Below are 27,323 nucleotides of genomic sequence, written 5' to 3'. Positions count from 1 at the left end.
TCAGCCGAAGCGCTCTCGCACCAACAGCATGAGCTTCTTCTTGCCCTTGTAGGTCTGTTTGAGGTTCTCCAGGAACTGGGCAAACTGCAGGTGCCCGTCGGGCGCCAGCAGGAAGGTCTCGCGGGCCTTGCCCAGGAATTCAATGAAGTCCCCGTAGTGGCGCGGGCTGATGTGCGTGAGGCGCGAGTGGCTGGTGGCGATGTAGGCGGCCACGGCGGCGTCCAGGAGCTGGCACAGCGGCGCCCGGTCGGCGCCCAGGGGCTTGGCGGCGCGGCGGGCGCCCAGCGGGCCCAGGCCGGGCGCGGAGAGCGTCCAGCGGCGCAGGATGTCGGAGAGCATGGGGGCGCAGTGCACGCTGCGGATGATGAGCGGCACGATGGCCGACAGCTCGTGGCGGCCCAGCGAGTGGCTGAGCGAGCAGGCCCACAGCACGTCGTTGACGGCCGGGTGGCTGTCCTGGTTGAAGGCGATGCTGAGCTGCGCCAGGGCCAGCGTGGCCAGCTTGTAGGCGCGCAGCGGCAGGCCGCGGTGCTCCATGTAGCGCGCCACGGTGAAGAGGTGCGCGTGGCCCAGGCCGCCGGCCGCCGCGTCCAGCACGATCTGGTAGGCCGCCTCGAAGGCCGCCTGGTTCTTCTCGCACAGCGTGAGCGCGGGCAGCGCGCAGTTCTGCGGGTCCTTCATGGCGCACTGCAGGGCCAGCGTGCGCGCGCAGGCCCAGAGCTCCTCCCGCCGCGCCGCGTCCAGCTGCAGGCGCAGCAGCGTGGCGTGCGTGGTGCCCGTCACCGCCACGATGGTGGCCGCCTCCACCGGCGTGAACAGCGAGTACCAGTTCTGCATGACGTTCATCAGCGCCTGGGGGCCTGGGGGGCGGGGGGGGGGAGCCGCTCAGGGAGGGCGGGCGGTCCCCCCGGGGCATGCTTCCTCTGAGCTACACCCCCAGCCCTATTTTAATTTTAATTTTCTCTCATACTGGGGATTGCACCCAGGGGCATTCTACCTTCAAGCTACAACCTCAGCCCATATTTTATTTTATTTTATTATTTTAATTAATTTATCTTTGGTGGTACTAGGGGTGGAACCCAGCAGCTTTCTACCTCCGGGCTACACTCCCAGACCTATTTTATACTTTACTTGGAAACAGGGTCTCACTAAGTTGCCGAGAGCCTCACTAAGCAGCTGAGGCTGGCTTCGAACCTGCGCCATCCTCCTGTCTCAGCCTCCCAAGCGCGGGGATTACAAGCGTGCACCACCACGCTCGGCTTTATTATTTTATTATTTTATTTTTGCAGTACTGGGGATGGAACCCAGGGACATTGTATCTCTGAGCTACACCCCCCAGTCCTATTTTTTAGTCTTTTTATTTTTTGAAACAGGGTCTCACTGAGTTGCGAAGGGCCTCGCTAAGTAGCTGAGGCTGTCCACAAACTGTGATCCCCTGGGATGCTGGGATTACAAGCGTGCACCAGCACGCCCGGCTTTTATTCTTTATTTTGAAACAGGGTCTCCCTAAATTGTGGAGGGTCTAAGAAGCTGAGGCTGGTCTCAGACCTGTGATCCTCCTGTCTCAGCCTCCCAAGCACGGGGATTACAAGCTTGCGCCACCACACCCGGCTCTGGGTCTTGTTTTTTATTTTTTGTTTTATTTTGAAACAGGGTCTCGCCGGGCGTGGCAGCGTACACTTGTAATCCTAGCATTCAGGAGGCGAAGACTGGAGGATCACGATTCTCAGACAGCCTCAGCTATTTAGCGAGGCCCTTTGCAACTCAGTGAGACCCTGTTTCAATTTCAAAAAAACAAAAAAGACTGCTGAGCACGGTGGCGCCCGCTTGTCATCCCAGCATTCAAGAGGCTGAGACAAGAGGATCATGGTTCAAGGACAGCCTCAGCTACTTAGTGAGGCCCTTTGCAATTAGTGAGACCCTGTTTCAAAATAAAGAATAAAAAATAGGGCTGAGGGTGTCCCTTGGAGGTAGAATGCCCCTGGGTTCCATCCCTGGTACTACTGAAGAAGAAAAAAATAGGGCTTGGGGTGCAGCTTGTAGGCAGAATGTCCCTGAGTTCCATCTCCAATACTGCAAATTAATTAATTAAATACAGACTAAAGAAAGAAAGGAAACAGGGTCTCACTAAGTTGTGGAGGGCCACACTATGTAGCTGAGTCTGGCCACGGATCTGCGATCCTCCTGTCTCAGCCTCCCGAGTACTGGGATTACAAGCCTGTGCCACCACACCCAGCTTTTTTTTTTTCTTTTTTGCGGTGCTAGAGATTGAACCAATGGATATTCTACCTCTGAGCTACACCCCAGCCCTCTTTTTTCCTTCCTTTTTTCCCTTTCATTCTTTCTTCTTGCTTTCTGGGGCATGGAACCCAGGGGCATTCTACCTCCAAGTGACACCCCCAGCCCTATTTTTTTTTTTTTTTTTTTTTTGCGGGTCTGGGGATGGAACCCAGAGGCATTTGACCTCTGAGCTACACCCCCACCCAGTGTGTGTGTGTGTGTGTGTGTGTGTGTGTGTGTGTGGTACTAGTGATGGAACCCAGGGGCTTTCTATCCCTAGGCTACACTCTCAGACCTATTTTTATATTTTATTAGAAACGGTCTCACTAAGTTGCTGAGAGCCTCACTAAGTAGCTGAGGCTGGCTGCAAACTGCGATCCTCCTGTCCCAGCCTCCTGAATGCTGGGATTACAAGAGTGTGCCAACACGACCAGCTAAATTTAGTTTTTGAAACAGAGTCTCACTAAAATTGTAGAGGGCCTCACTAAGTAGCTGAGGTTGAAGGCCAGGAATGGTGGTACATGCTTATAATCCCAGCATTTGGGAGGCTGAGACAGGAGGATCACAGTTCATGGACAGCCTCAGCTACATAGGTCCTTTGCAACTCAGTGAGACCCTGCTTCAAAATAAAGAATAAAAAAATAGATCTGGGGGGTAGTTCAGAGGTAGAATGCCCCTGGGTTCCATCCCAAGTATCGTAAAATAAATAAAAATTAGCCGGGCGTGGTGGCGCATGTTTGTAATCCCCGCGCTTGGGAGGTTGAGACAGGAGGATCGCACGGGTTCAAAGCCAGCCTCAGCTGCTTAGTGAGGTAGAAAGCCTCTGGGTTCCACCCCCAGTACCACCACCAAAAAAAACAAAACAAACAAACAAACAAAAAAAACAAAGCCAGCCTCAGCTACTTAGTGAGGCTCTCAGCAACTTAGTGAGACCCTGTTTCCAAATAAAAATTATAAAATAGGTCTGGGAGTATAGCCTGGAGGTAGAAAGCCTCTGGGTTCCACCCCCAGTATCACCCCCCCACACTAAATAAATAAATAAATAAATAAATAAATAAGTAGTTGAGTTTGGCTGTGAACCTGATTCTCCTGTCTCAGCCTTCCAAGTATTGTGACTACAAGCATACCCTGCTATTCTTTATTTTGAAACAGTGTCTCATTAAGTTTCAGAGGGCCTCACTAAGTAGCTGAGACCAGCCTTGAGCCTACAATCCTCCTGTCTCAGCCTTTCAAGTGACAGGTGTGCATGCTCATTCCCAGCTCAGAAACTTCCTTTCCAAAGAAGCAAGGGGCAGCCAGACTGGGTGGGAAGTATGCGGGGAGGGGTCTAGTACTTGGAGCCCCTCCACCCCAGCTGCTTTAGGCTGGCCAGCCCCCAGGCCACCCCTACCCCCCTGCCTGATGCTCTGGCCCAATCTGTCCCAGGTTAGAGACCGGGAAAATTCCCTCTTTTCTCTTGTGGCTGCCTGGTTTCCTCAGTGGTACCTCCGGAACCAGAAATGAGTGAAAGGATGGTTATCCCCTCCCCGGCTCTTACCGATCTCTGTGGCACAGCTGACTAGCCAGCGGACCATCTCCCTCCGCCGCCAGGTCATGGTGCTCAGGGTCATCCGCATTACCTGCAGGGCGGAAAGGGGAAGATGGGGTCCCGCAGTCACAGGCCGGCCCACGGAAGGGGCAGGAGCCTGAGGGGCCTGGAGGTTAAGCGCTCACCCAGGCAGGGTCCTCAGTTTCTTCATCTATGAAGCAGGGATAAAAACTGTATCTTGGGCCCGGCCAGGCGTGGTGGCGCACGCTTGTAATCCCAGTACACGGGAGGTCGAGACAGGAGGATCGCAGGTTCACGCCAGCCTCAGCTACTTAGTGAGGCCCTCTATAACTTAGCAAGACCTTGTTTCAAAATAAAATAATAAGCCGAGTGTGGTGGCACACGCCTGAAACTCTAGTACTTGGGAGGCAGGAGGATCACAGGTTTGAGGAGAGCCTGGGAAACCATCTTCAGGGCCCGCCCCTAAGAGCACCGGAGTGCCTGGTGCTCGCCTCCTCCCGGCTCCTGCACAGTCCTCGCCCCGAGCTGCGCTGTCCGGGACCAGATCCACTCCCCGTGTGTGCCCTGTTTTCCTGTTAGGCCTGGGAGGGTACTGCCCTTTCAGAAAGTCCCAGAGAAGAACGTGTGTGTGTGCGTGTGCGTGTGCGTGTGCGTGTGCGTGTGTGTGTGTGTTTCCTTTTCAGAACTGGGACTGAACCTAGGGACATTCTATCTCCAAACTACACCCCCAGACCTATTTTTTCTTTACTTTTGAAACAGGGTCTGAGTTGCAAAGGACCTCACTGAGTAGTTGAGGCCGTCGGGGAACAGCGATCCTCCTGTCTCAGCTTTCCAAATGCCGGGATTATAAACGTGGCCGCCACGCCCGGCTCCACTCTTGGCTTCTGATTTTTTTTGAACTCCTGTCACCCCTTAGCCCTACAGGCCTGTACCTATGGACCTCTCAGGCCCCGCCCCCTGCAGCTCCCTTGGGACCCACAAGGGTAGGTCCTAAGGTATGTATGTATGTATGTATGTATGTATGTATGTATTTATTTTTGTGGTACTGGGGTGGAACCCAGAGGCTTTCTACCTCCTGGCTACACTCCCAGACCTATTTTATATTTTATTTGGAAACAGGGTCTCACTAAGTTGCTGAGAGCCTCACTATGTAGCTGAGGCTGGCTTCGAACCTGCATGATCCTCCTGTCTCAGCCTCCCAAGTGCAGGGATTACAAGCGTGCGCCACCACGCCCGGCTAGGTCCTAAGGTTTATGACTTACCTTTGCAGGAGGGCTCCATGCCCCTTTCTTGGTAATGGCCCTCAGCTAAGGGCCCTGCTAGTAGGAATCATGACCACAGATCACGCCTACACGGATGCCAGAGGGTCCTTAGGCCCCACCCCTCAGTAAAGCATCCCCCCCCAGCCTGCCTTCTCTTTCAGGCCCCGCCCCCAAGGACAGCTCTGTCCTATTGGCAGGCTCTGCCCACTCATCAATGGTCCTTAACCAATAGCACACGGACCCCACCGCTAGGCTCTGTGGAACTGGGGATGGAACCCAGGGGCATTCTACCTCCAAGCTACACCCTCAGCCCTATTTTTTATTTATTATATTATTTTAAATTGTAGAGGACCTCACTAAGTGGCTGAGCCTGACCGCGAACCTGCGATCCTCCTGTCTCAGTCTCCCAAGTCCTGGGATTACAAGTGTGCACCACCACACCTAACATATTTGTGTGTGGTCCTGGGGATTGAACCTTTTGAACCTTTTTTTTTTTTTTTGGTGGTACTGGGGTTCCTGGAAGCCCTTCTACCTCTGGGCTATACTCCCAGACCTATTTTATACTTTTTTGTAATTTTTTTTGAAACAGGGTCTCTTAAGCCAGCGCGGCTGGCTTCGAACCAGCTCAAATCCTCCTGTCTCCGCCTCCCAAGCGCAAGGATTACAAGCGTGCGCCACCATACCCGGCATACCCAAGAGCCTTCTACCTCAGAACTACACCCACGCCGGGCGTGGTGGTGCACGCATGTAATCCCTGTGCTTGGGAGGCTGAGACAGGAGGATCGCACGGGTTCGAAGCCAGCCTCAGCTACTTAACGAGGCTTTCAGCCCTGTTTCCAAGTAAAATATAAAAAAGGTCTGGGAGTATAGCCCGGAGGTAGAAAGCCTCTGGGTTCCACCCCCAGTACCACACACACACACAAAAAGAACTACACCCAAGCCCTTTTTATCTTGAAACATGGGCTTGCCTGATTGCTGAGGATGTCCTAAGTTCCGAAGGTGGTCCTGGAACCTGTGATCCCAAGTACCATGCCCGGCTCCTATTTTTCCAATTTTTTTTCCTTCCCTGTGTTTTTTTTTTTTTTTTTTTTTTTTTAAATGGTGTTGGGGATGGAATCCGGGGCCCTCCACATGCCAGGCAAGCTGACCACTGAGCTACACCCTTGCCCCTCTGCTCACGCCCATCTGCTAGCTCAGGCCCTGGCCCTCCCCTCCAGCGATGCTCTGTCCCTACTCATGCCCTAGAAGGCAGATCACTCACTGGGCTTACCCCCAGTGCTGACCCAGTACAGTCCCACCCGTGGACTTTGCTTTTTTTTTTTTTTTTTTAATAGTGGGGATCAAACCCAGGGTCATTCAACCCTTAAGCTACACCCCCCACCCTTTTTATTTTGAAACAGGACCTCACTAAGTTGCTGAAGGCATCGTTAAGTTGCGAGGCTGGCCACCAGCCTCCGACCCTCCTGACTCAGTCTCCTGAGTACCATGATTACAGCAGCGCCACGGCCCTACCAGGGCCTTGGCCCCCAGCTGGGTTCAGGTCCCGCCAAAGCAGCGGATGCCATTCAGGCCCGCCCCACCGAGCCTGCGCACCCACCTGCAGGCCCAGCTCCAGCGCGATGCCCAGCAGCGTGGTGTCTGGCGGCGCGCTGGCCGGCGTGGCCGTCTTGCAGGCGTCCTGCGCCAGCTTGAAGAGCAGCGCCGGGGAATGGATGTTCTGCTGGATGGAGCCCAGCACGAGGCGCAGCCACTTGGGGTCTCCTGGGTGGAGGGAGGGACAGGGGCGCCGTTGGACTCAGCCCAGCACCAGCCCCTGCAAGGTTCCGCTGCTGGGGGCACACGGTGAGGGGCAGGGGAGCCAGGCAACCTTCCACTTTGTCCTTTCCTCCCCTCTGTCCAGCAGAAGGAAGCCACTTAGGGCAGGGGCATTAATTATTCCAGACCCCAAATGCCAGACTCAGATGCCTGGGCTGGCTCTCCTGAGCTGCGGGGCCCTGAGAGCCACGTCACCTATCTGGGCCGCGGCTGCCCCGTCTATTCCATGGGTAATAGGAAGGCGACGGGCCTGCCTCGCAGGGCAGGACGTGCCCAGACATACTCACTCGTACGAGCCTTAGCACAGGAAAGGAACACACACGCAGCTTCTCCCTTAGTGTGAGTGAGTGTGTGTGTGTGAGTGCGTGTGTGTGTGTTGAGCCTAGGGCCTTGGATGTGTTAGGCTACTAAGCTCCATCCCAGCCCAAATGTTTGCTTTATTACTACTATCACCCTTGCTGCAGGGCCTCTAACGCCCCCTTCCTCTGCCGCAGCTACATCGGCCTCTGTCTTTTTTTTTGTTTTTTTGAGGTACTGGGTATCAAACCCTGAGCAGTCCACCTCCAAGCTACCCTCCCAGCCCTTTTAATTGATTGATTAACTTATTTATTTATTTTGCAGTACTGGGGATGGGACCCAGGAACGTTCTACCTCCGAGCTACACCCTCCAGCCCTATTTCTTTTGTTATACTTTATTTCTAAACAGGGTCTCACTGAGTTGCAAAAGGGCCTCACTAAGTAGCTGAGGCTGTCTGAGAACCTGGATCCTCCTGTCTCAGCCTCCCAAATGCTGGGATTACAAATGCATGAATGCTGGGCTCCCAGCCCTATTTTTTTATTCTATTTGTGTGTGTGTGTGTGTGTGTGTGTGTGTGTGTGTGTGTGTGTGTGTGTGTATGGGGGGTCTGGGGGTGGAACCCTGGGGCATTCGACCTCTGAGCTACAGCCTCTGCCCTATTTTTTATTCTTTATTTTGAAACAGGGTCTCATTAAGTTGCGGAGGGCCTCACTAAGTAGCTGAGGCTGTCGGTGAACCGTGATCCTCTGGTCTCAGCCTCCCAAATGCTGGGATTACAAGTGTGTGCCACCACACCCAGCTTATTTTTTTATTCTTTATCTTGAAACAGGGTTTCACTAAATTGTAGAGGGCCTCTCTAAGTAGCTGAAACTGCTTGGGCTGGGAAATCAACGCAGAGCATGTGCCTGGCGTGCGTGAGGCCCCTGGCGTCACGATAAAGAATCCGCCGGCTTTAACTCCCTGCGCTGCCTTCCTCACCCCTCGGCAAGTCGCCTCTTGTTTCTGGTCTGAATCTCTGACAGGGCAGGGGATTGGGATGGTTTTGGGGTTGCCGGATCCCCAGCATCTCAGACAGCGCCCCGTAGAGCCCAGAGGTGCTCCGGGAGTACTGGCCAATTTGGGGAAAGGACAGAGGAGGTGGGAGGGTGGCACGGGGCGGCCGCTGGCCTCACCCTTGGCGGCTGTCAGCATGGCGGAAGCGAGCTCGCACTGGCGGGTCTCCAGGTGGCCGAGGATGAACCAGCGCGGGAAGCGGTTGCTCATGAAGGAGTCCAGCGGGCTGGGGTGGGGCTCTCCAGCCGCAAGGGCCGTTTCCAGCACGGGCAGCCTGGGATGAGGGAGAAGCAAGCTCCAGTGAGGCCGGGCGACCGTCGCTACCGTCGCTAGTAGGGATGAGGACCCCTAGCCAGCAGAGCCCCCCGCTGGGCCAGCGAAGCCCTGGGTGCCCAGGAAGATGGGAGAGATGTGTGCAAGGTGTTGAGTGAGCCAGGCATGGCGGCGCACACCTGTGATCTAGCACTTGGGAGGCTGAGACAGGAGGATCGCAGGTTCAAGGGCAGCCTCCGCAAGGAGTGAGACTCAGCAACCTAAAAAACTCTATTTCAAAATAAAAAATAAAAAAAAATAGGGCTGGGGTGAAGCTCGGAGGCAGAATGCCCTGGATTGAGTTTCTAGTTCTAGTCCATTGGAAAAAGAAAAAAGAAAAAAGAAAAAAGAAAAGAAAGGGTAGGGTTAGAATGGCTGTTATAAAAAAGACAGAAAACAATAAATGGTTGCGTCTGTCATCCCAGGACCTGGGAGCTTTGCCTGTGTCACTAAACATTCTTTTGATTTTTCAACTATTTTTTGTTTGTTTGTTTGTTTTTGGTACTGGGAATTGAACCCAGAAACATCCTACCTCCAAGCTACACCCTCCCCCCCAGCCTGATTTTATTTCTTATTTGGAAACAGGGTCTCAGTAGGGTACTGAGAGCCTTGCTAAGTTGCTGAGGCTGGCTTTGAACCGGCAATCCTCCTGACTCAGCCTCCCAAGTACCGAGATTGCAGGTGTGTGTCACCATGCTCCACTATTTATTATTTATTTAATGGTACTGGGGATTGAACCCAGGGGCATTCTACCTATGAGCTATATCCCAGCCCTATATTAATTTTGAAACAGAGTCTCACTAAGTTGCTGAGGCTGGCCTTGAACCTGCGATCCTTCTATCTTAGCCTCCCATGTGTGCCGCCATACCTCATTTTTAACTCTTAAGAACTGTAAAAACTCTCTTTCATTTCTGGTGCTGGGATGGAACCAGGGCCTCATGTATGCCAGGCAAGTGCTGTACCACTGAGCCATGAGCCCAGCACCAAAAAGTGAGAACTATTGTCATATATCCTAGGCTATACAACAGTGGGTGTAGCCGGGCGTGGTGGGCACGCTTGTAATCCCTGCACTTGGGAGGCAGAGACAGGAGGATCGCGCAGGTTCGAAGCCAGCCTCTCTGGTTTAAGAGACCCTGTTTCCAAATAAAATATAAAAAATAGGTCTGGGAGTGTAGCCCGGAGGTAAAAGGGTTCCATCCCCAGTACCACCAAAAAAAAAAAAAAAAAAAGACTCATGTAGCTGGGCGTGGTGGCGCACGCTTCTAATTACCGCACTTGGGAGGCTGAGACAGGAGGATCGTAGTTCATGGCCAGCCTCAGCTACTTAGTGAGGCCCTTTGAAACTCGGTTGAGACCCTGTTTCAAAATAAAGAGTAAAAATAGGGCTGGGGGTGTAGCTCAGCAGTACAATGCCCCTGGGTTCCATTCCCAGTACCGAAATAAATAAATAAATAAATAAATAAAAATAAAAGGACTCAGCTGTTTACCATGTTGAGTATTTCTCAAACTCAGTATTACACACACAAAATATACATATGTGTATATATATATATGTAATTTATATATATGTAGATTATATATATATAAATATATTTTTATGGGTACTTTGGACTAAACCCAGGGGCATTCTACCTCCAAGCTATACTCCCAGCTTTATTTTATTTTTTATTTGGAAACAAAGTTTCATTAAGTTCCTGAGGGCCCTGCTAAATTGCTTCAAACCTGTGACCCTCCTGTCTCAGCCTACCAAGTACTGGGATTATAGGTATATGCCACCATGCCTGGTCCTTTATATTTCTTATTTTTATTTATTTGTTTATTTATTTATTGTGGTACTGGGGTTGAACCCAGAGGCATTCTACCTTGGGGCACACCCGCAGCTCGATTTTATTTATTTGGAAACAGGGCCTCACCAGGTTGATGAGAGTCTCACTACTTGCTGAGGCTGTCCTCGAACCTGCGATCCTGCTGTCATAGTCTCCCAAGAAATGGGGTTACAAGCGTGCGCCACCACACCCGGTTTGCACCTTTACATTTACTAAGGAAAAGCGCGGGCAGCACTGAATGCCAAGAGAGGCTGGACTAACAAGGACACAGCTTGGAGCCGGGCAGCGGGGCTCCCGGCCCCTTCCCATCCTTCGTGGCCCCCACGACCCAGGCAGTGTCCCGGCCGCCCGTCCTACCTCATGGCCCGGAGCGCCAGGCGATAGGCCAGGTCGGCGTCGTGCGGCAGCAGCGCGGTGAACAGGTAGCGCGCACAGGTGTGCATGGGCACGCTCTCCCGGAAAAGAACTTCTCCGAAGCCACTGAAGGGGCCCCCTACAGGGACAGTTGGAGCTCAGCCTCTAGATCCGATCCGGGCTCCCCTCCACAGACCCCCAGGTGTCCGGAGACTCCGGGATCCATAGAGCGCGCAGGCTCTGCTAGAGAGGTCTCAGGGCGAGGGACTCAGGTCTAACAGGAGACCCGGGAAAATGCAAAGATCGGGGATCCTGGGAACCTCCGGCTGGGGCGGGGCGAAGGCGCGGGGCGGGGCCAGTGTGGAGGAGGCGGAGTCACTGGCCCAAGGCCAATGAGGTCCACAGCTTAGAGGGGGACGTGAGTGGGCAGGGCCAAGCTGCAGGGGCGGACACTCAGCCAATAGGGCCAGACCATGAGCGAGCCAGTGGGCGGGGCCTCGCCTCTCAGGGGAGTTATTGGCGGCCAGCATACACTAGGGGGCGGGAGCGAGTTGGTCCTGGCCGTAAGAGGTCCGAGTGGACAGCAGGGCCCAGGGGAGGGCCAGGGCGGGCCTCACCTTCCAGCAGCAGCCCCGCCTGCTTGCGCAGCACTTGGACCAGCCTGTCATCCAAGTCCACCTCCTCCAGCAGGGCCAGCAGCTGCTCCTCGGTGCGCACCACCTTGTCCTGGGCGTACAGCCCCTCGGGCAGGGCCCGCTGCTGCCCCAGCCCCAGCAGTGCCACCTCCAGCGCCAGCGCCAGGTAGGACTCCCCAGGGCTCCCGGGCACGGGAACGTGCTGGTAGGCCACCTTCTGCTTCTCGGGGCCCGAGTCTGGGGAGACAGGCCAGGGCTGAAGGCGGAGCCTGTCTTGGCATCTTCTTGATCCCAAGCGTGTGACCAGGGGGAACCCCAAACCTCTAAGCACTCTCCAAGGTGGGGGATCCTTCTCGCCACAGCCAGGGCCATGGTGGCCTCTTTTTCAGGAGAATCTAAACCTATGGGCTCCAGGGATTGGCCAAGGGGCCTGGGTAATGGCAGGGGTGCGGCTACTGGTAGGTGTGGCGTTACCTTTCTGGAGTACTGGCCAGGGCGCATGGCCAAGAGTGGGACGTCACCCTCCTGGGGTCCGGATATGGGTACCTGGGTAAAGGGAGAGGGTCTCCTCTTCCAGGCAAGAGGCCTCTAGGAGTGCCCTGCAGAGGCAGCCAATGGGGTCCAGGGGGTGGCCCACCCAGCCTTCGGTATTGGTGATGCAGGTAGCGCCTTTCTGGAGCAGCTCTGCAGGTGAGAATTGGGAGGCTCAATTCCCATTCACCCAAATATCCTAGGGGTTCCTCTCCCTGGCCCCCAAGGCTCATCACCTGCCCCCTGCCCAGCCATTCTCTTTATCCTGGGACAGCAGCCAGGCCCAACAGGATAGAGGGACATGAGGCTTTTGCACAAACACCCAACCAAAGTATTACTCCCCTGTCTAACCCTTAACCCTTCCACCCATGTGGAGGGCAAGCCCAGACGGGTCTGAGGACACCCCAGGACCAATGGGACGTCTCTATGGGTGCTCACCACCCTTCTACCTCCTCTCCAAGCCCTGCACTCTCCTGCCTCAGCTCCTGCCCGTGCTGTTCCCTACTCAAACACTTGGCCCTCCCTTCCCTGGGGTGACTCTCTACAGCCTCACCCCTTAGGAGAGCCTGAGGGGCTTTTCCTAGGCCCCAGGGCCCCATGCTTCCTACATTACCCCGCTCAATTTATAACTGAATCATCAACTCTACCGCTCAGAGAATTCAACTAGTGGCTTCCCTTTCCCACCCATATCTAGTCCAAATTATTATTATTTTTTTTGTAGTGGGGATTGAACCCAGAGTCTTTCTACCTCGAGGCCACACCTTCAGCCTGATTTTATTTCTTTATCTGGAAACAGGGTCTCACCAGGTTGCTGAGAGCCTCACCATGTTGCTGAGGATGGCTTTGAACTTGTGATCCTTGTGTCTCACCTCCCAAATGCTGGGATTACAAGGGTGTGATACCACACATGGCTTCTTTACTTTTTTTTTTTTTTTTTGGCAGCGCTATGGATTAAACCCAGGCCCTTAAACCGGACGTGGTGGGGCACGCTTGTAATCCCAGCATTTGGGAGGCTGAGACAGGAGGACAGCCTCAGCTACTTAGTGAGGCTCTCTGCAATTCAGTGAGACTATATTTCAAAATAAAGACTAAAAAATAGAGCTGGGGTGTAGCGTGGAGGTAGAATTCCCCTGGGTTCATCCCCAGTATGAAAAAAAAAAAAGAAATAGGGCTGGGGGTGTAGCTTAGAGATAGAATGTCCTTGGGTCTTGGGTTCAATCCCCAGTAAAACACACACACACACACACACACACACACACACACACACACACACACATTTGTGAATTCCACATCAACATACTTCTGGTCTCTTGAAAAAAATCACAAGATCTGGCCACAATGGGTTCATATTCCTGAAAGACATGTAGCTAACATCTTCCTCTTCCGTAAGGGCTGGATGCTTAGAAACTGTATTTCCCAAGCTCCTTTGCTCCAGGTGTGAAAGAACAGAGAGCAAGAGGCCACAACTCCTTGGCAGCTGCCAGGAGTGGGTGTGTGACCATCTGCATGCTGCAGACACGAGGCTCTTCCAGCAAGTTCTGGGGCTCTCTTGGGAACCAGTCCCCATTGGAGCTGCGGGCTGCTGCTGTTAGCAGCTCGCCACAATCCCTACCCTTGAGCTTTCTTTCTTTTTGGTGCTGGGGAGGGAACGCAGAGCCTCGAGCATGCTAACCACGTGCTCTCCCCCTGAGCTACCCTCCCAGTGAACCTGCACAGCGACTTGTGCATCCTCAGTCCCCCTACTAAATTCCTTTCTGCTTGAGACCTCTAGAGTGGTTCTGCTGTCTTGGTGGGCATGGATGGGACCCACACACCCTCTGCTTTGCTACAGCCCACAGTGGCTGGTATCTGTGCCCACCTTTTTTCTGCTGCTTGTAGCTCTCAAGCTGATGCCGCCGCTGCAGCCGGAGCGTGTTGATTATGGCACCTGCCAGCCGCAGGGCCTGGCGCGGATACCCATGGGCGCGCAGGGTGTCCACACGGGCACAGGCAGTGGGGAAAGGTTCATCCAACCAGAGTGGGCGGCCCTGAGGGTCGAAGGTCGGCTTGTCACCACCCACGCTGCCTGTGAGGCTGGGGCTGTAGGAGTCGCTGGCCAAGATCCTCTGCAGGTGGGCATCATTCCAGTGTAGCTCTCCAGCCTGCAGGGCGCGGCCAAACACGGTGTGGCGGGAACTCATGGCTGCCACCTCCCTTTCTTCCTCTTCGCCTGCAGGAGAGGTGCCCAACGCGGCCCAGTGAGGAGGCCCTGGCAGCCAAGCTGTGGCCAGCTTCCCCAACCAGGTGCTGACTTGGGGTTTGACCCTGGGCAGAGGGCTGGGTAGGAATTATCTCCCCAATCCTCAAAGCAGCCCTTCAAAGATGTGTGTGGACCTCAACTTTACCTCTCCCTTTCTCTGGGAGTCTCCGGCTCCTGGGATGCAGGCCCAGGAGTCTGCTCCGGGCTGCAGGTGTCTTCACACCATGTTTCCCTGTCCGCTAGGCTGCCACTGCTCCCGCCCTCGTCTCTTTCTCCTGCCTGGTTGCAAGGATAGCAAAGAGTTGGGGCTCCCTCGTCTCTCCCGCCACATCCTTTCTCTCTCGGGACAGAGTTCCAGGATAGAAAGATGGTCAGTGATGATGGTTTTGGGGGCAGAGGTAGCTGGGGTCCCCGTCTTACCTGGGCTGGGAGCCGTGGCGGGCCGCAGGCTGGAGCCATCGAAGGCGTAATTGCCCTCTTCCAACGGGCATACGTCCATCTTGTCCCAAGTGCCCAGCAGCTGGAGCCAGCCCGCCCGCTGCTCAGGTTTGCAGTGGGGGCTCAGTACGACACAGACCCACAGGGCCCCTGAGGAGCACAGCCACAGCACTGTAGCAGCACGCTCTTAGGCTGTCCTTACTGCATCAATCCTCATCTGGACCCTCTGAGTTACAATTAATCACCTCTTCACTTTATAGGTAAGAAAACCTAGAATAGGACCCGGGCGTGGTGGTGCACCCTTGTAATCCCAGTACTTGGGAGGCTGAGTTGGATGGCAGGTTCGAGGCAGCCTCAGCTACTTAGTGAGGCCCTCCACAATTTAGTAAGACCCTGTTTCAAAATAAAGAATAAAATAGCCGGGTGTGGTGGTGCACGCTTGTAATCCCAGTATTTGGGAGGCTGAGACAGGAGGATCGTGGTTTATGACCATCCTCAACTGCTTAGTGAGGCCCTCTGCAACTCGGTCAGACCTTGTTTCAAAATAAATAATAAAAAATAGGGTTAAGGGTGTAGCTCGGAGGTAGAATGCCTCTGGGTTAGATTCACAGTACTGAAAAAAAAAAAAATAATAAAATAAAAAATAGGCTGGGGTGTAGCCCGGAGGTAGAACCCTCTGGGTTCAATCGCCAGTACTGGAAAAAAAAAAAAAAAAAAAGTAAAAAGAAAAAAAGAAAAAGAAAACCTAGAATACTACTTGTTTGAGATTACGATGCCTTTCTTTTGGGGGGGAGTACTAGGGATTGAACCCAGGGGCATTCTACCTCCAAGCTACACACTCAGCCTTATTTTATTTATTTTGTTTTATTTTGTTTTTATGGTACTGGCAATTGAACCCAGGGGCCTTTTACCCCTGAGTTACATCCTTTTCTTTTTTTTGGTACTGGGGATAACCCAAGGGCATTTTAACACCCCCAGCCCTATATAATTTAATTTAGTTAATTGATTAACTTATTTTTTGTGGCACTCAGGGGCATTCTACCACTGAGCTACACCTTCAGCCCAATTTTCTTTCTTATTTGTAAACAGGGTCTCATTAAATTGCTGAGGCTGGCCTCAAACCTGTGATCCTCCTGTCTCAGCCTCCCAAGTACTGGGATTACAAACATGCACCACCACGCCCAAATTCCTGTTTTATTTTGAAACAGGGTCTCACTAAGTTGCAGACGCCCTCACTAGATTGCTGAGGTTGATTGAGAGCCTGAGACCCTCCTGTCTCAGCCTCCCAAGTGCTAAGATTACAAGCATGCACCCCCACGCCCAGCTTTACTTTTTTTTTTTTTTTTTTGGTGGTACTGGGGTTCCTGGAAACCCTTCTACCTCCGGGCTACACTCCCAGACCTATTTTTTATACTTTTTTAAAATTTGGAAACAGGGTCTCTTAAGCCAGAGCGGCCGGCTTTGAACCTGTGCGATCCTTCTGTCTCTGTCTCCCAAGCTCGGGGATGACAAGCGTGCGCCACCACGCCCGGCCCCAGCTTTACTTTTAATTTTGAAACAGGCCCGGCGTGGTGGCGCACGCTTATCATCCCCGCGCTTGGGAGGCTGAGACAGGTGGATCGCACAGGTTCGAAGCCAGCCTCAGCTACTTAGTGAGGCTCTCAGCAACTTAGTGAGACCCTGTTTCCAAATAAAATATAAAAAAGGTTTGGGAGTGTAGCCTGGAGGTAGAAAGCCCCTGGGTTCCACTCCCAGTACCACCAAAAAAAAAAATAAATAAATAAAATAAATAAATAAATAAATAAATATCAATTCCCAAAATCTTAAAAAAAAAATAATTTTGAAACAGGGTCTTGCTAAATTGCTGAGGCTTGGCCTCAATCTGTGATCCTCTTGCCACAGCCTCCTGAGTCCTGGGATTGGAGGCACACGCCACCACTGCCTGTGTAACATCTAATGATCTGTCCCCCTCCGGAAGTCAGGCCTGGGTCTCTTGCTCTGCCGTAGACCCAGGGCCTGGAGTGCTGTAGGCATCACTTAAGTGTCAGCAGATGATCGGAGGGAGGAGGCGAGGGCCAGCCCTGACATGGGGACCAGGCCCAGGCGCTGGGCCCGGGGCACCCGCCACTCACCCAGCTCGTCCCACAGCTGCCGGCACTTGTCGGTCATGCCCGCGCCCTGCTGCCGCCACAGGGCCAGGCGCGGGTCCTGCAGGAACTGCTCGGTCATGAGGATGAGCATGCGCGCCCCGTTGGAGTCCCGCATCCGCAGCATCTCCCGCACCTGTGCCGGAGCGGGCGGTGAGGAAGGGGTGGGGGCAGCCAGGGCCCCCGCCCACCCCCGGGCTGCGCAGCACCTTGCTGAACATGGAGCGCAGCTGCTGGCTGGCCCCGTAGTAGCCTCCGTTGGACAGGAGCTGCTTCACCTGCTCCTGGATCTGCTCCTCGTCCAGGTGCCAGCAGTTGGCGTCCTCGATGCCTGCCCCCGCCGTGGGGTCTGGGGCGCCTGCGCCAGGAAGCAGGAAGATGCTGAGGCTGGGACAGGCTGGGGTGGGAGGCACGGGCTTGGCCGGCCTCTGTCTAAATCAGCCCATCCCAAAGTTCCATCTCTCCCACCTGAAACCACCCACTCTCCTGTCTGCCCATCCTTTCCAAGAACCCACCCATCCATCCATCCATCCATCTATTCACCAATGCAACCCACCTGTGTATATGTCATCCATCCATCCATCCATCCATCCATCCATCCATCCATCCATCCACTCACCAATTCAACCCACCTGTGTATATGTCATCCATCCATCCATCCACCCATTTATCCATCCATCTGCCATCCACCCATTCATCTATCTATCCAACTCACGCATCTATCCGTCCCCCATCTGACCACCCACCCATCTATCCCTCCATCCACCCATGCATCCTTTATTCATCCATCCACCCATCTATTCATCTGTCCATCCAACTATCCCACCACCTGCTCATCCATCTAGCTGCCCACCCCACCCTCACCAATCTATCCAGGCACCCACTCACCATCTGTCACCCACCTGCCCGTCATCCACCATTCACTCACCCACCCGGCCACCCCACCCATCTATCCATACACTCGTCCATCAATCCTATCCGTCCTTTCAATCTACGCATCTATTCACCCATCCATCCATCCATCCATCCATCCATCCAGTCCATTAATGTATGGAAACACTACACATCCATCCATGTAGCATGCGTGCGATTACTCATCCTACCTGAATAGGTCCTCTGACTCACTCATCCATCCATCTCAACTGAAACGCCACCCAACCCATCTACGCCTGTCTCTGTCCATCTCTTCATTTTCCCCACATTCATTCACCCATGCATCTGTACCTTTACACAGCTACCTACCCACTGGTCCATCATCCAGCTAGCCCATAATCCCCTGGCCCACCCGGCTGTGGATTCGTCTCACAGCTCCATCTGTCTCCTCAGCCCCTTTGCATTAACCACTCAAACCTGCCACCCTTCCACGGACCCAGGAACCCACACAGCCACTCTGCTACCCACCCGCCCACCCAACTGGCCCCAACTCACTTCCGTCCTTCTCCCAGGAGTCACACATCCCTCTCAAACACCCGCCACCCTGTTGGTCCATCCATCCATCTGAAAAACCGCCCAGCTGCCCTGTCCACTCACCAGGGGAGTTCACACACCCTGGGCCTTCCACACGCCCACTAACGTACCCCACGGGTGCTCCCACCCCTCCACCAGCCTCCCCTGCCACCATCTGTGAAAGCCCTGCCCACCCGGCCACCCCACACCTCCAGAACACTACTCAGACCTCAGCAAGATGCCCACCAATCACGCCTTTGGCCCACGTGCACCCACAGCACCCATGACCCAAGATGCCCACCTGCCGAGACCTCGCACCGCAGCTTTCTCGCCCCTGCTCGTTGCCTGATTTCTTTTTCTTTTCTTTTTTTCTTTCTTTCTTTTTTTTATTTGCAGTACTAGGGATTGAACCCAGGGGCACTCTCCCCCTGAGCCACAACCCCAGACCTATTTTTCTTTTTCTTTTTTTTTTTTTTGACACTGGGGATTGAACCCTGCGGCGTTCTATCCCTGAGCTGCACCTCCAGACCTCCTTTTTTATGGACGTGGGAAGAGAACACAAGGGAGGTTCTACATCTGAGTTATGCCCCCAGCCTCGTCACTTTTTTTTTTTTTGAAATAGGGTCTTGCTCTGTTGCTGCGGCTCTCACTACATTTCTGAGGCTGGCCTCACACCTGTAATCCTCCTGTCTCAGCCGCTGGAGCACTGGGATGATAGGCCTATGTCACCACATCTGCTTTTTATTTTTTTACTTTGAAACAGGGTCTTGCTAAATCGCTGAGGCTGGCCTCAAACCTGCGATCCTCCTGCCTCAGCTCCCTCAAAACTGGGATGACAGGAGTGTGTCCCCCACCAAGCAATGAACGCTGCTCCCTTTGACTTCACGCGTCTCGGGGACTGAGGACTCTGTGACAAATGTTTGGCGTGTGTGTGTTTGTGTGTGTGTATGTGTGTGTGTGTGTGTGTGTAACTGGGGATCGAACTCAGGGGCATTCTACCTCAGAGCTACACCCTCAGCCCTATTTTTTTTTTTTTTTTTTTTTTGGTGGTATTGGGGATGGAACCCAGGGGCTTTCTACCTCCGGACTATACTCCCAGACCTATTTTATATTTTATTTGGAAACAGGGTCTCACTAAGTTGCTGAGGCTGGCTTCGAACCCGTGCGATCCTCCTGTCTCAGCCTCCCAAGTGCAGGGATTACAAGCGTGCGCCACCACGCCTGGCCTCCTGTTTATTTATTTATTTAGTGGTACTGGGGATGTAACCCAGGGCCATTCTACCTCCAAGTTACTCCCAGCCCTCTTTTTTATTTATTTTGAAACGGCGTCTCACTAAGTAGCTGAGTCTGGCTGTGAACCTGCGATCCTCCTCAGCCTCCCAAATACTGGGATTCCAAGCGTGCGGCACCACGCTCAGCTGCCTTTTTTGTTGTTGATGATGTTGTCCTGGGATTGAACCCAAGGGCATTCTACCTCCAAGATACACTCTCATTCCCTTTATTTATTTATTTTTTATTTTTTTGGTGGTGCTGGGGGTGGAACCCAGAGGCTTTCTACCTCCGGGCTATACTCCCAGACCTTTTTTATATTTTATTTGGAAACAGGGTCTCACTAAGTTGCTGAGAGCCTCACTAAGTATCTGAGGCTGGCTTTGAACCCGTATAATCCTCCTGTCTCCGCCTCCCAAGCGCGGGGATTACAAGCGTGCGCCACCACGCCCGGCTTTCATTCCCTTTATTTTGAAACAGATTCTCCCTAACTTGGTGAGAGTTTTCTCAGCCCTGGGATCCTCCCGTCTCAGCCTCCCAGGTCCTGTGATGGCAGGCGTGCACCACCACGCCTGGCATGTCTGGCATCCGATGGCTGTGAGCTGGTTCCCCCGTTCCCCCATCCGCCCCCGGGCGCCCTCACCGTGCACCAGGTTGATCTCGGAGCCCAGCAGGAGGATCTCGTCAGCCAGGCGCTGGGCGGTGGGCAGCACCTCGGTGTGGTGGGCGCTGATGAGGTACTGCACGAACTTCTGCAGCTGGTCCCGGTTCATCTGGGACAGCGTCTCCGAGATGGGCAGCCGCAGCTCCACCTGGCGGGCATGCCGGATGCGGTACAAGGACAGGGCCACCACGTGGGCGCAGTAGAACAGGTCCCGGTGGTCGCAGCCGCAGCTCACAGAGGTGATCTTGCAGCGGTCAAAGCTGATTGAGACGTGGTAGAGACGATCCGGCTCCCCGGGGCCCCCCGGCTCCCGGACGTTGCCGCTCAGGTGGAACCCTAAGAGCAGAGGCGAACCCAGAGACGGGCCACGTGTGTTGACCGGGCGCAGCAAGACCCTGGTGCAAAACCCAGTGGGGTAATCCGAGCGCAGGCTCCTTAACCTGTCTGTGCCTGGAACACCCCATCTATGATCAGAAGGACGTCATCAGCCAGGCGTGGTGGCGCATGCTTATATTCCCAGTATTTGGGAGGCTGAGACAGGAGGATCAGCCACTTAGTGAGGCCCTCAGCAATTTAGTGAGAACCTGTTTCAAAATAAAGAATACAAAATAGGGCTGGGGGTGTCGCTTGGAGGCAAAATGCCCCGGGTTCCCTCCCCAGTACCAAAATAAATAAATAAATAAATAAAAAGGACATCATCAGGGATGGTGGCTGCGCACCTGTAATCCCAGGGTTTAGGAGGCCGAGACTGGAGGATTGCAGATGCAAGGCTAATCTCAGCAAATTGGTGAGCTGGGTTTCAAAATAAAAATTAAAAGGTGCTGGAGAGTGGAGCATGGTGGCGCACGCCCGTAATTCAATCCCAGCACTTGGGAGGCTGAGACAGGAGAACTGCAGGTTCACAGCCAGCCTCAGCAAAACAAAAGGGGGTGAGGATGTAGTCTGGAGACAGAATGCCCCTGGGTTCAATCCCCAGTACAAAGGAGGGCGAAAAAAAAAAAAAAAAGTTGGGCATGGTAAAGCACACCTGTAATCCCAGTACTCGGGAGGGCTGAGATAGGAGGATCGGAGGTCAAAGATCAGCCTCAGAAACTTAGAAGATCCTGTTTAAAAATAAAAAAAACAATGTTGGAGCCAAGCGTGGTGGCACACGTTGTAATCCCAGCGTTTGGGAGGCTGAGACAGGAGGATCACACAGGTTCGAAGCCAGCCTCAGCTACTTAGTGAGGCTCTCAGCAACTTAGACCCTGTTTCCAAATAAAGTATAAAATAGGTCTGGGAGTATAGCCCAGAGATAGAAAAGCCCCTGTGTTCCACCTCCAGTACCACACACACAAAAAAAAAAAAAAAAAAAAGAAAAAGAAAAAAAAAAAGAGGCCAGGCGTGGTGGCGCATGCTTGTAATCCCCGCGCTTGGGAGGCAGAGACAGGAGGATCGCGCAGGTTCGAAGCCAGCCGTGCGAGCTGGCTTAGGAGACCCTGTTTCTAAATAAAAATGTAAAAATAAGTCTGGGAGTGTAGCCCGGAGGTAGAAGGGCTTCCAGGAACCCCAGTACCACCAAAAAAAAAAAAAAAAAAAAAAAAAAGGCCGGGGATGTAGTTTCTAGGTAGAATGCCTATAAGGATCATAGGTTCAAGACCAGCCTCAGCAACGTAGTGAGACCCCCGTTTCAAAATAAAAAACAGAAAGGGCCAGGGGTGTAACCTGGAGGTAGAACACCTCTGGGTTCAATTCCTAGCACCAAAACAAACAAGACCTGACACTTGGGATGGTTTTCTCAGCCCTTGTGTTGCCATGGATACACCAGGGGCTTTGAGAGCCCTGGTCTTCCTGAGAAGATGCCAGAGGCCTGTGCCACTTGAGGGCGAGGGTCTGATGAGGCCAGATCACCCCAGTAGCCCACACCCCTCCCTGGCCCCCAGGCAGCCCAGGTGTCTGACGGGCTCACCTGACTGGTTGGGCAGCTCAGGCCTGGCCTGCGTCATGGGGAGAAGAGATGGCTTCCTCATACCAGGTTCAGCCAGGAGCCTGCAGCTAGCTGGGGCCAGGGAAGGGGCTCTGAGGCTGAAGGGGAGCTGCAGCCTGCCCCGCCACGGCGAGTGTACAGCCCGGGCCTCGTCTGTATCTGCCTCCGCCTCCGCCGGGGACTTCCTACGCCCCGCCGCCTGAGGTCTAAGGCTTTTTCTCACCCCTCTCCTTCCTTCTCCCCCAATTTCTCCAGCCCCCCTTTCCCTTCTGGCTTAAAACTTTCCCCCAATTTACTCAAGCTCCCACCAGAGCTCCAGGATGTTTGCGCCTCTATATTTTTTTTTCTTTTTTCTTTTTGTGGTACTGAGGATAGAACCTAAAGATATTTGACGTCCGAGCTATACCCCTTGCCCTATTTTTTATTCTTTATTTGGAAACAGGGTCTCACTGAGTTGCAAAGGGCCTCACTACGTATCTGAGGCTGTCCACGAACCTTGATCCTCCTGTCCCAGCCTCCCGAATGCTGGGATTACAAGCGTGCGCCACCACGCCCAGTTCTAGAACTTTTTATTTTCAAACAGGTTTTTGTTTTGTTTTGTTTTTTTTCAGTACTGAAGATTGAACCCAGGGGCCGAGTACCTCTGAACAACATCCCCAGCCCGATTTTATTCTTTATTTTGAAACAGGGTCTCACTAAGCTGCGGAGGGCCTAAGTAGCCGAGGCTGGTTGGAAACCAGGATCCTCCTGTCTCAGCCTCCCAAGTACAGGGAATACAAGCGTGCACCACCACGCCCGGCGTCAGACAGGTTCTAGGTAGCGGAGGGTCGTGCTGAGTTGCTGAGGCTGTCTTCCAATCTGTGATCCTCCTGTCTCAGCCTCCCAAGTACAGAGGTTCCAGGCACGGGCCACCGTCAACAGCCTCCGTCAGGTTTTCAACTGACTAATAATGGTACACTGTGAGGGGGATGGTATATTACTTCATAGGCGTGTACAATCTGTGATGACCAAATCGGCATAATTGGTCTTTCCTGCTCCTTTACCACTGATCGTTTCTTGTGTTTGGAAGCTTCGAATTCCTCCCTTCTAGTTCTTTATAAAATACATAATAAATGTTTTTGACCCACAGTCACCGTCTGTGCGGCAGGTGGCTCTTGACCTTTGATCCCAACCTCTCTTTCTGCCTTCTGCTTCTCCCTCTGCCTGAGGTCTAAACTTTCTCAGCTCAGGCCTCCACATCTTTGTGTCCAGCTCTTACCTTGGGCCTGCTGCTGGACGTCTAGGATCAGTCTTTTTTTTTTTTTGTACTGGTAGTTGGAGCATTCTACCTCTCAGCTACCACCTCAGCCCTATTTTATATTATTTTTATTTGGAAACAGGATCTTGGTAATTTGTGAGGCTGGCCTCTAACCTGTAAGCCTCCTGTCTCAACCTCCCAAGGACTAGGATTACAGGCTTGCGCCACCACACCCTGTGGTCTGGGGTCACTCTTACCTCTGACTCTAATTGCCGCACGGTATGGCAGGGGGTCCTTCTGCACCAGATGACCCCCACAGGCCTGGCCGCCCTCCACCGTGACCTCCAAGCTCCCCGCAGAGCGGAGCACTCACCCACTTGCAGCACGCGGTCCACCGCCCCACTGTGCAGCAGGTGCAGCCCCCGGGTGAAGGGCACCCGCGCGTCCTGCTCGCCCTCGGGGGGCTGGTAGCCCAGCGACGAGTACATGCATATCTCCCGCTCGCTGCGTGGAAAAGACCAGAACACAATGCGCTTCTGGACCGGTTCCGGAACCCGGGAGAACCGCTCCTCCACCTGTGGGAAGGGCCGGCGTTTACTGTCAGCATGACACTTGGTCAGTCATGGCCTCTCAGAGCCTCAGTTTCCCCAAGCATAGAACAGAGATGTGAAGGGCAACCATCTCCTAAAGATTGGGAGGATTAAATACATACACACGCGTGACCGGGCACGCTGGTGCCTGCCTGTAATCCCAGGACTTAGTAAAGCCCAGTAACTGAGTGAGACCCTATTTCAAAATAAAAATTAGCTGGGTGTGGTGGCGCACACTTGTGATCCTAGTACTTCGGAGGCTGAGACAGGAGGATCCCATGTTCGCAACCAGCCTCAGCTACTTAGTGAGACTCCGTGTCAAAATAAAGAATAAAAAGCCAGGCATGGTGGCCTAGGCTTGTAATCCCCACTTATAATCCCCGAGCTTGGGAGGCAGAGACAGGAGGATCCTGCAGGTTTGAAGCCAGCTACTGCTGGCTTAAGAGACCCTGTTTCCAAATAAAAAGTATAAAATAGGTCTGGGAGTGTAGCCCGGAGGTAGAAGGGTTTACAGGAACCCCAGTACCACCAAATAAATAAATAAATAAATAAGAAATAAAAATAGGGCTGAAAGTGTAGCTTGGAGGTCAAATGTCTCTGGGTCCCCAGTTCTGCAAATAAATAAATAAAATAAAATAATAAATAAAAGTAAATAAAAAAATAAAACAGGGCTAGGGTATACCATAGAGGTAGAATGTTCCTGTGTTCAATTTGCAATACTGCAAAAATATACATATAAATAAATACATATGCATGTATAACCTGGGCGGGGTGTCACACACCTGTCATCCCAGTGACTTTGGAGGCTGCGGTAGGATGATAAGTTGGAGGCCAACTTGAGCAACTTAAGGAAACCTTGCCTCAAAAAAAAAAAAATCTTGGCAGTACTGCAGGTAACATATTTACAATAATACCTGGTTCAGCCGGGTGTGGTGGCAGATGCATGTAATCCCAGTGCTTGGGAAGCTGAGACAGAAAAATCACAGGTTTGAGGCCAGCCTCAGCAACTTAGTCAAAAAAAAAAAAAAAAAAAAAGGCTGGGTGAGTAGCTCAAAGCCTGGAATATGATATTCCTGACTTCAATCCCTGAGTACCAAAAGAAAAAAAAAAGGGGGGGGGTAATGACCAAGGGTCCATTTTCTTAGTCTACACTGTGTTACATGCTTTGTTACTATGATTTTCCCTAATTCTCAGAACAATCCGATGAGCTGATACTAAATCACTGCCCTATTTCTGGCTGGGGACTCTGAGGCTCAGAGGTGGGGTGAATTCACGTGTTCGGGATCCCTGAGCTGGTGAGCTCCAACTCCCAAAACAGGCTCCATTCCTCAGTTTCCTCTTTGCGCCTCTCCCTGGGAAGGGCACCCAGGAGGGGAGGGTGTCTTGACAACCCCTGTGAGCTCCGGGCAATGACACGGGCGGTGGAGCCTGCGTTCCCATCTGGGTTTGCAGTTCACCGCTGGGTGACCTTGGGCAAGTTTCTTAACCTCTCTGTGCCCCAGTTTCCTCAAAGCTGGCAGGACAAGTCCTGGAGTGTGACAGAGGATTCCAAGAACTCTCCCAGCACCCGGCCTGACCTGGGCAGGTAGGTGGGAATCTCAGAGATGGTTCGAGGATTACTCCATGTGATCACGCCAAGGAAGGCACCCTACTACCTCGGTTTCTGGGGGAGGTGGGAGAGCCAGTGATTGGCCTGAGGATAGTTGGCAGATGACTAAGGAGGGATTTTCCGGTCCATGAATCAGAGCCTGCTCCATCTGCAATTGGCCCAAACCCATCCTACCTCGAGGGAGGCCAGGGAGCAGAGAACACCCCCCAGAGTCAGAGAGACACAGCTGCAGGGGCTGAAGGTGCTCAGGGAGGTCCAGGCACATCCCCGGCCCCTGGTGGGCCACACGTGGGCTGAGAAAGGGGAATTCAAGGCCAGGACTCTGGGGCCTCCTGGCAGAGCCCCCCAAGCCATAGCGCTGGGTCCAGGCACCACCACAGAGGCTGCCCACCTCCCTCCCAGCAGGACAGTGAGAGGGGGGAGGGGAGCGATGGGGGAGGGGACAAGCCCCTTGCTGCCAGGCAGGGGGCCAGGCAGCCCCAGGTAGGAGGACCTGGAGAAGAGGGGGTCCCTAAAGGACATCAGGGCTCTGGAGACTGGAAGGCAGAGACAGGGGGCACAGAGGGGGGGATCCCGAACTGAGTCGGGAGAGGTGGGGGTCCTCGTCCACCTAGGGTATAGGATGGGGATCTGGAGGGCAGGAAGGGGGGTGGATCTCTAGGGGCTAAGAGCTGAAAGATGGCCTGTTCCCAGGTGGGGGTGCTGGTAGGGCTCTGAGAGGGGTGAGTGTGAGTGGGCCCCTTGCTGGGGGCTGAGGTGTAGTTAGAATAGAGAGGTGTGTGAGGTTACAGAAAGACCGTGGGAGGGGATCCCGCGGGCTTGGGGCAGGAGGACGAGGAAGCGCCGGGTTGGAATCTGGGGCGCTAGGTTCGGGGCTTGGGGGTGGGTCTAGGGCTTGAAGGGCAGGGGGTGAGGAAGAGAGGGCGTTTCGGGACAGGGTGAAGGCTCCTGGAGGGTGAGCTCTCAGGGGAGTTTCAAAGGCGGGGCGCAGGTCCGGAGTCTCCAGGGTTGGATCAGGGGGAGAAGAGGGCACGTCGGAGACCCGGCCGGGGTGCGTCCCTTCCCCCCAGCCCCCGGGTCACCTGTTCGAAGGCCCAGCTCTCGGCTACTCTCTTGGCGCTGAGGTCCAGCAGCGCCTCGGGGCGGCCCCGGCCGCGCGGGGCCCCGGCCCCGGCATCTCGCTCCTCTGGCCCCACCGGGCAGCCCCGGCTCCTCTTGGCCGCTGGGGGGTCCATCCGGCCGGGCCGGGGCCGGGGCGGGGCCTGCTGGGGGGTCTGTGCGATGCCCGCTGCGCTCCGCTGGCTCCCGCGGCGTCTGTCTGTCTGCTGGTCCTTCCTCGGCACTCGGCCACACTGGGACCCCCGCCGCACCCACCCCGCCCGGTGCCGGGCCGGCCGGGTGATGCGGCCCCTTTAAGACTCTTCACAACAATGAGGTTCCTTCGGCCGCCCCTTTATCCTCCGCCGTCGTCCCGCCCTCGGCGCCCGTCCCCATTGGACCCCCCCGTTGCCTCCGCGATCCTGTCTCACCATTGGCTGTGCTTACAGACCCATCTCCGTGATGCAGCTGGTGATTCGAGAACGTTAATGCCAGTCATTTCGGGTTTAGCCAATAAGAGAGCAGAGCGAGCGGCGCTGTCAATCAGGGGGCTCCGGAGGCCAATCAGAGCTGGAGATCCCCTGCGGCGCACCTCTTGGCAGTTTCGGGGCGGGCCGTGGGTTCATTCACAACATTCCTCCCCCGCCCCCTCCGGCCGGACCGCGGGCCCCGGGCAGCTGGGGCTGCGCCCACACACTGCTTTGT

At 54.0% G+C, this 27,323-nt stretch overlaps 1 protein-coding gene across 2 annotated transcripts; it reads right to left on the bottom strand.

Annotated features, from left to right (window-relative positions):
* Positions 1–26,755, bottom strand: ZSWIM4 (zinc finger SWIM-type containing 4; the record flags this gene model as incomplete). 2 transcript variants are annotated; one of them, XM_080715597.1, is made up of 14 exons in its annotated part: positions 1–860; positions 3,818–3,899; positions 6,689–6,852; positions 8,377–8,531; positions 10,753–10,888; positions 11,367–11,621; positions 11,931–12,068; positions 13,774–14,124; positions 14,575–14,742; positions 16,725–16,875; positions 16,949–17,097; positions 20,098–20,454; positions 23,695–23,896; positions 26,603–26,755. In XM_080715597.1, the coding sequence occupies 14 exons, from the start codon at positions 26,753–26,755 to the stop codon at positions 1–3; spliced, it is 3,321 nt and encodes a 1,106-aa protein (XP_080571723.1). The 2 variants fall into 2 exon arrangements, with proteins under 2 accessions (XP_080571723.1, XP_080571724.1); XM_080715598.1 differs by lacking the exon at positions 13,774–14,124.
* Positions 26,756–27,323: the final 568 nt, after the last annotated feature.

Source organism: Muscardinus avellanarius, assembly GCF_963383645.1.
Source record: "Muscardinus avellanarius genome assembly, chromosome: 18".
Taxonomy (NCBI): Eukaryota; Metazoa; Chordata; class Mammalia; order Rodentia; family Gliridae; genus Muscardinus; species Muscardinus avellanarius.
The sequence above is the reverse complement of the archived record's forward strand: the minus strand, read 5'-3'. Positions and strand labels throughout refer to the sequence as shown.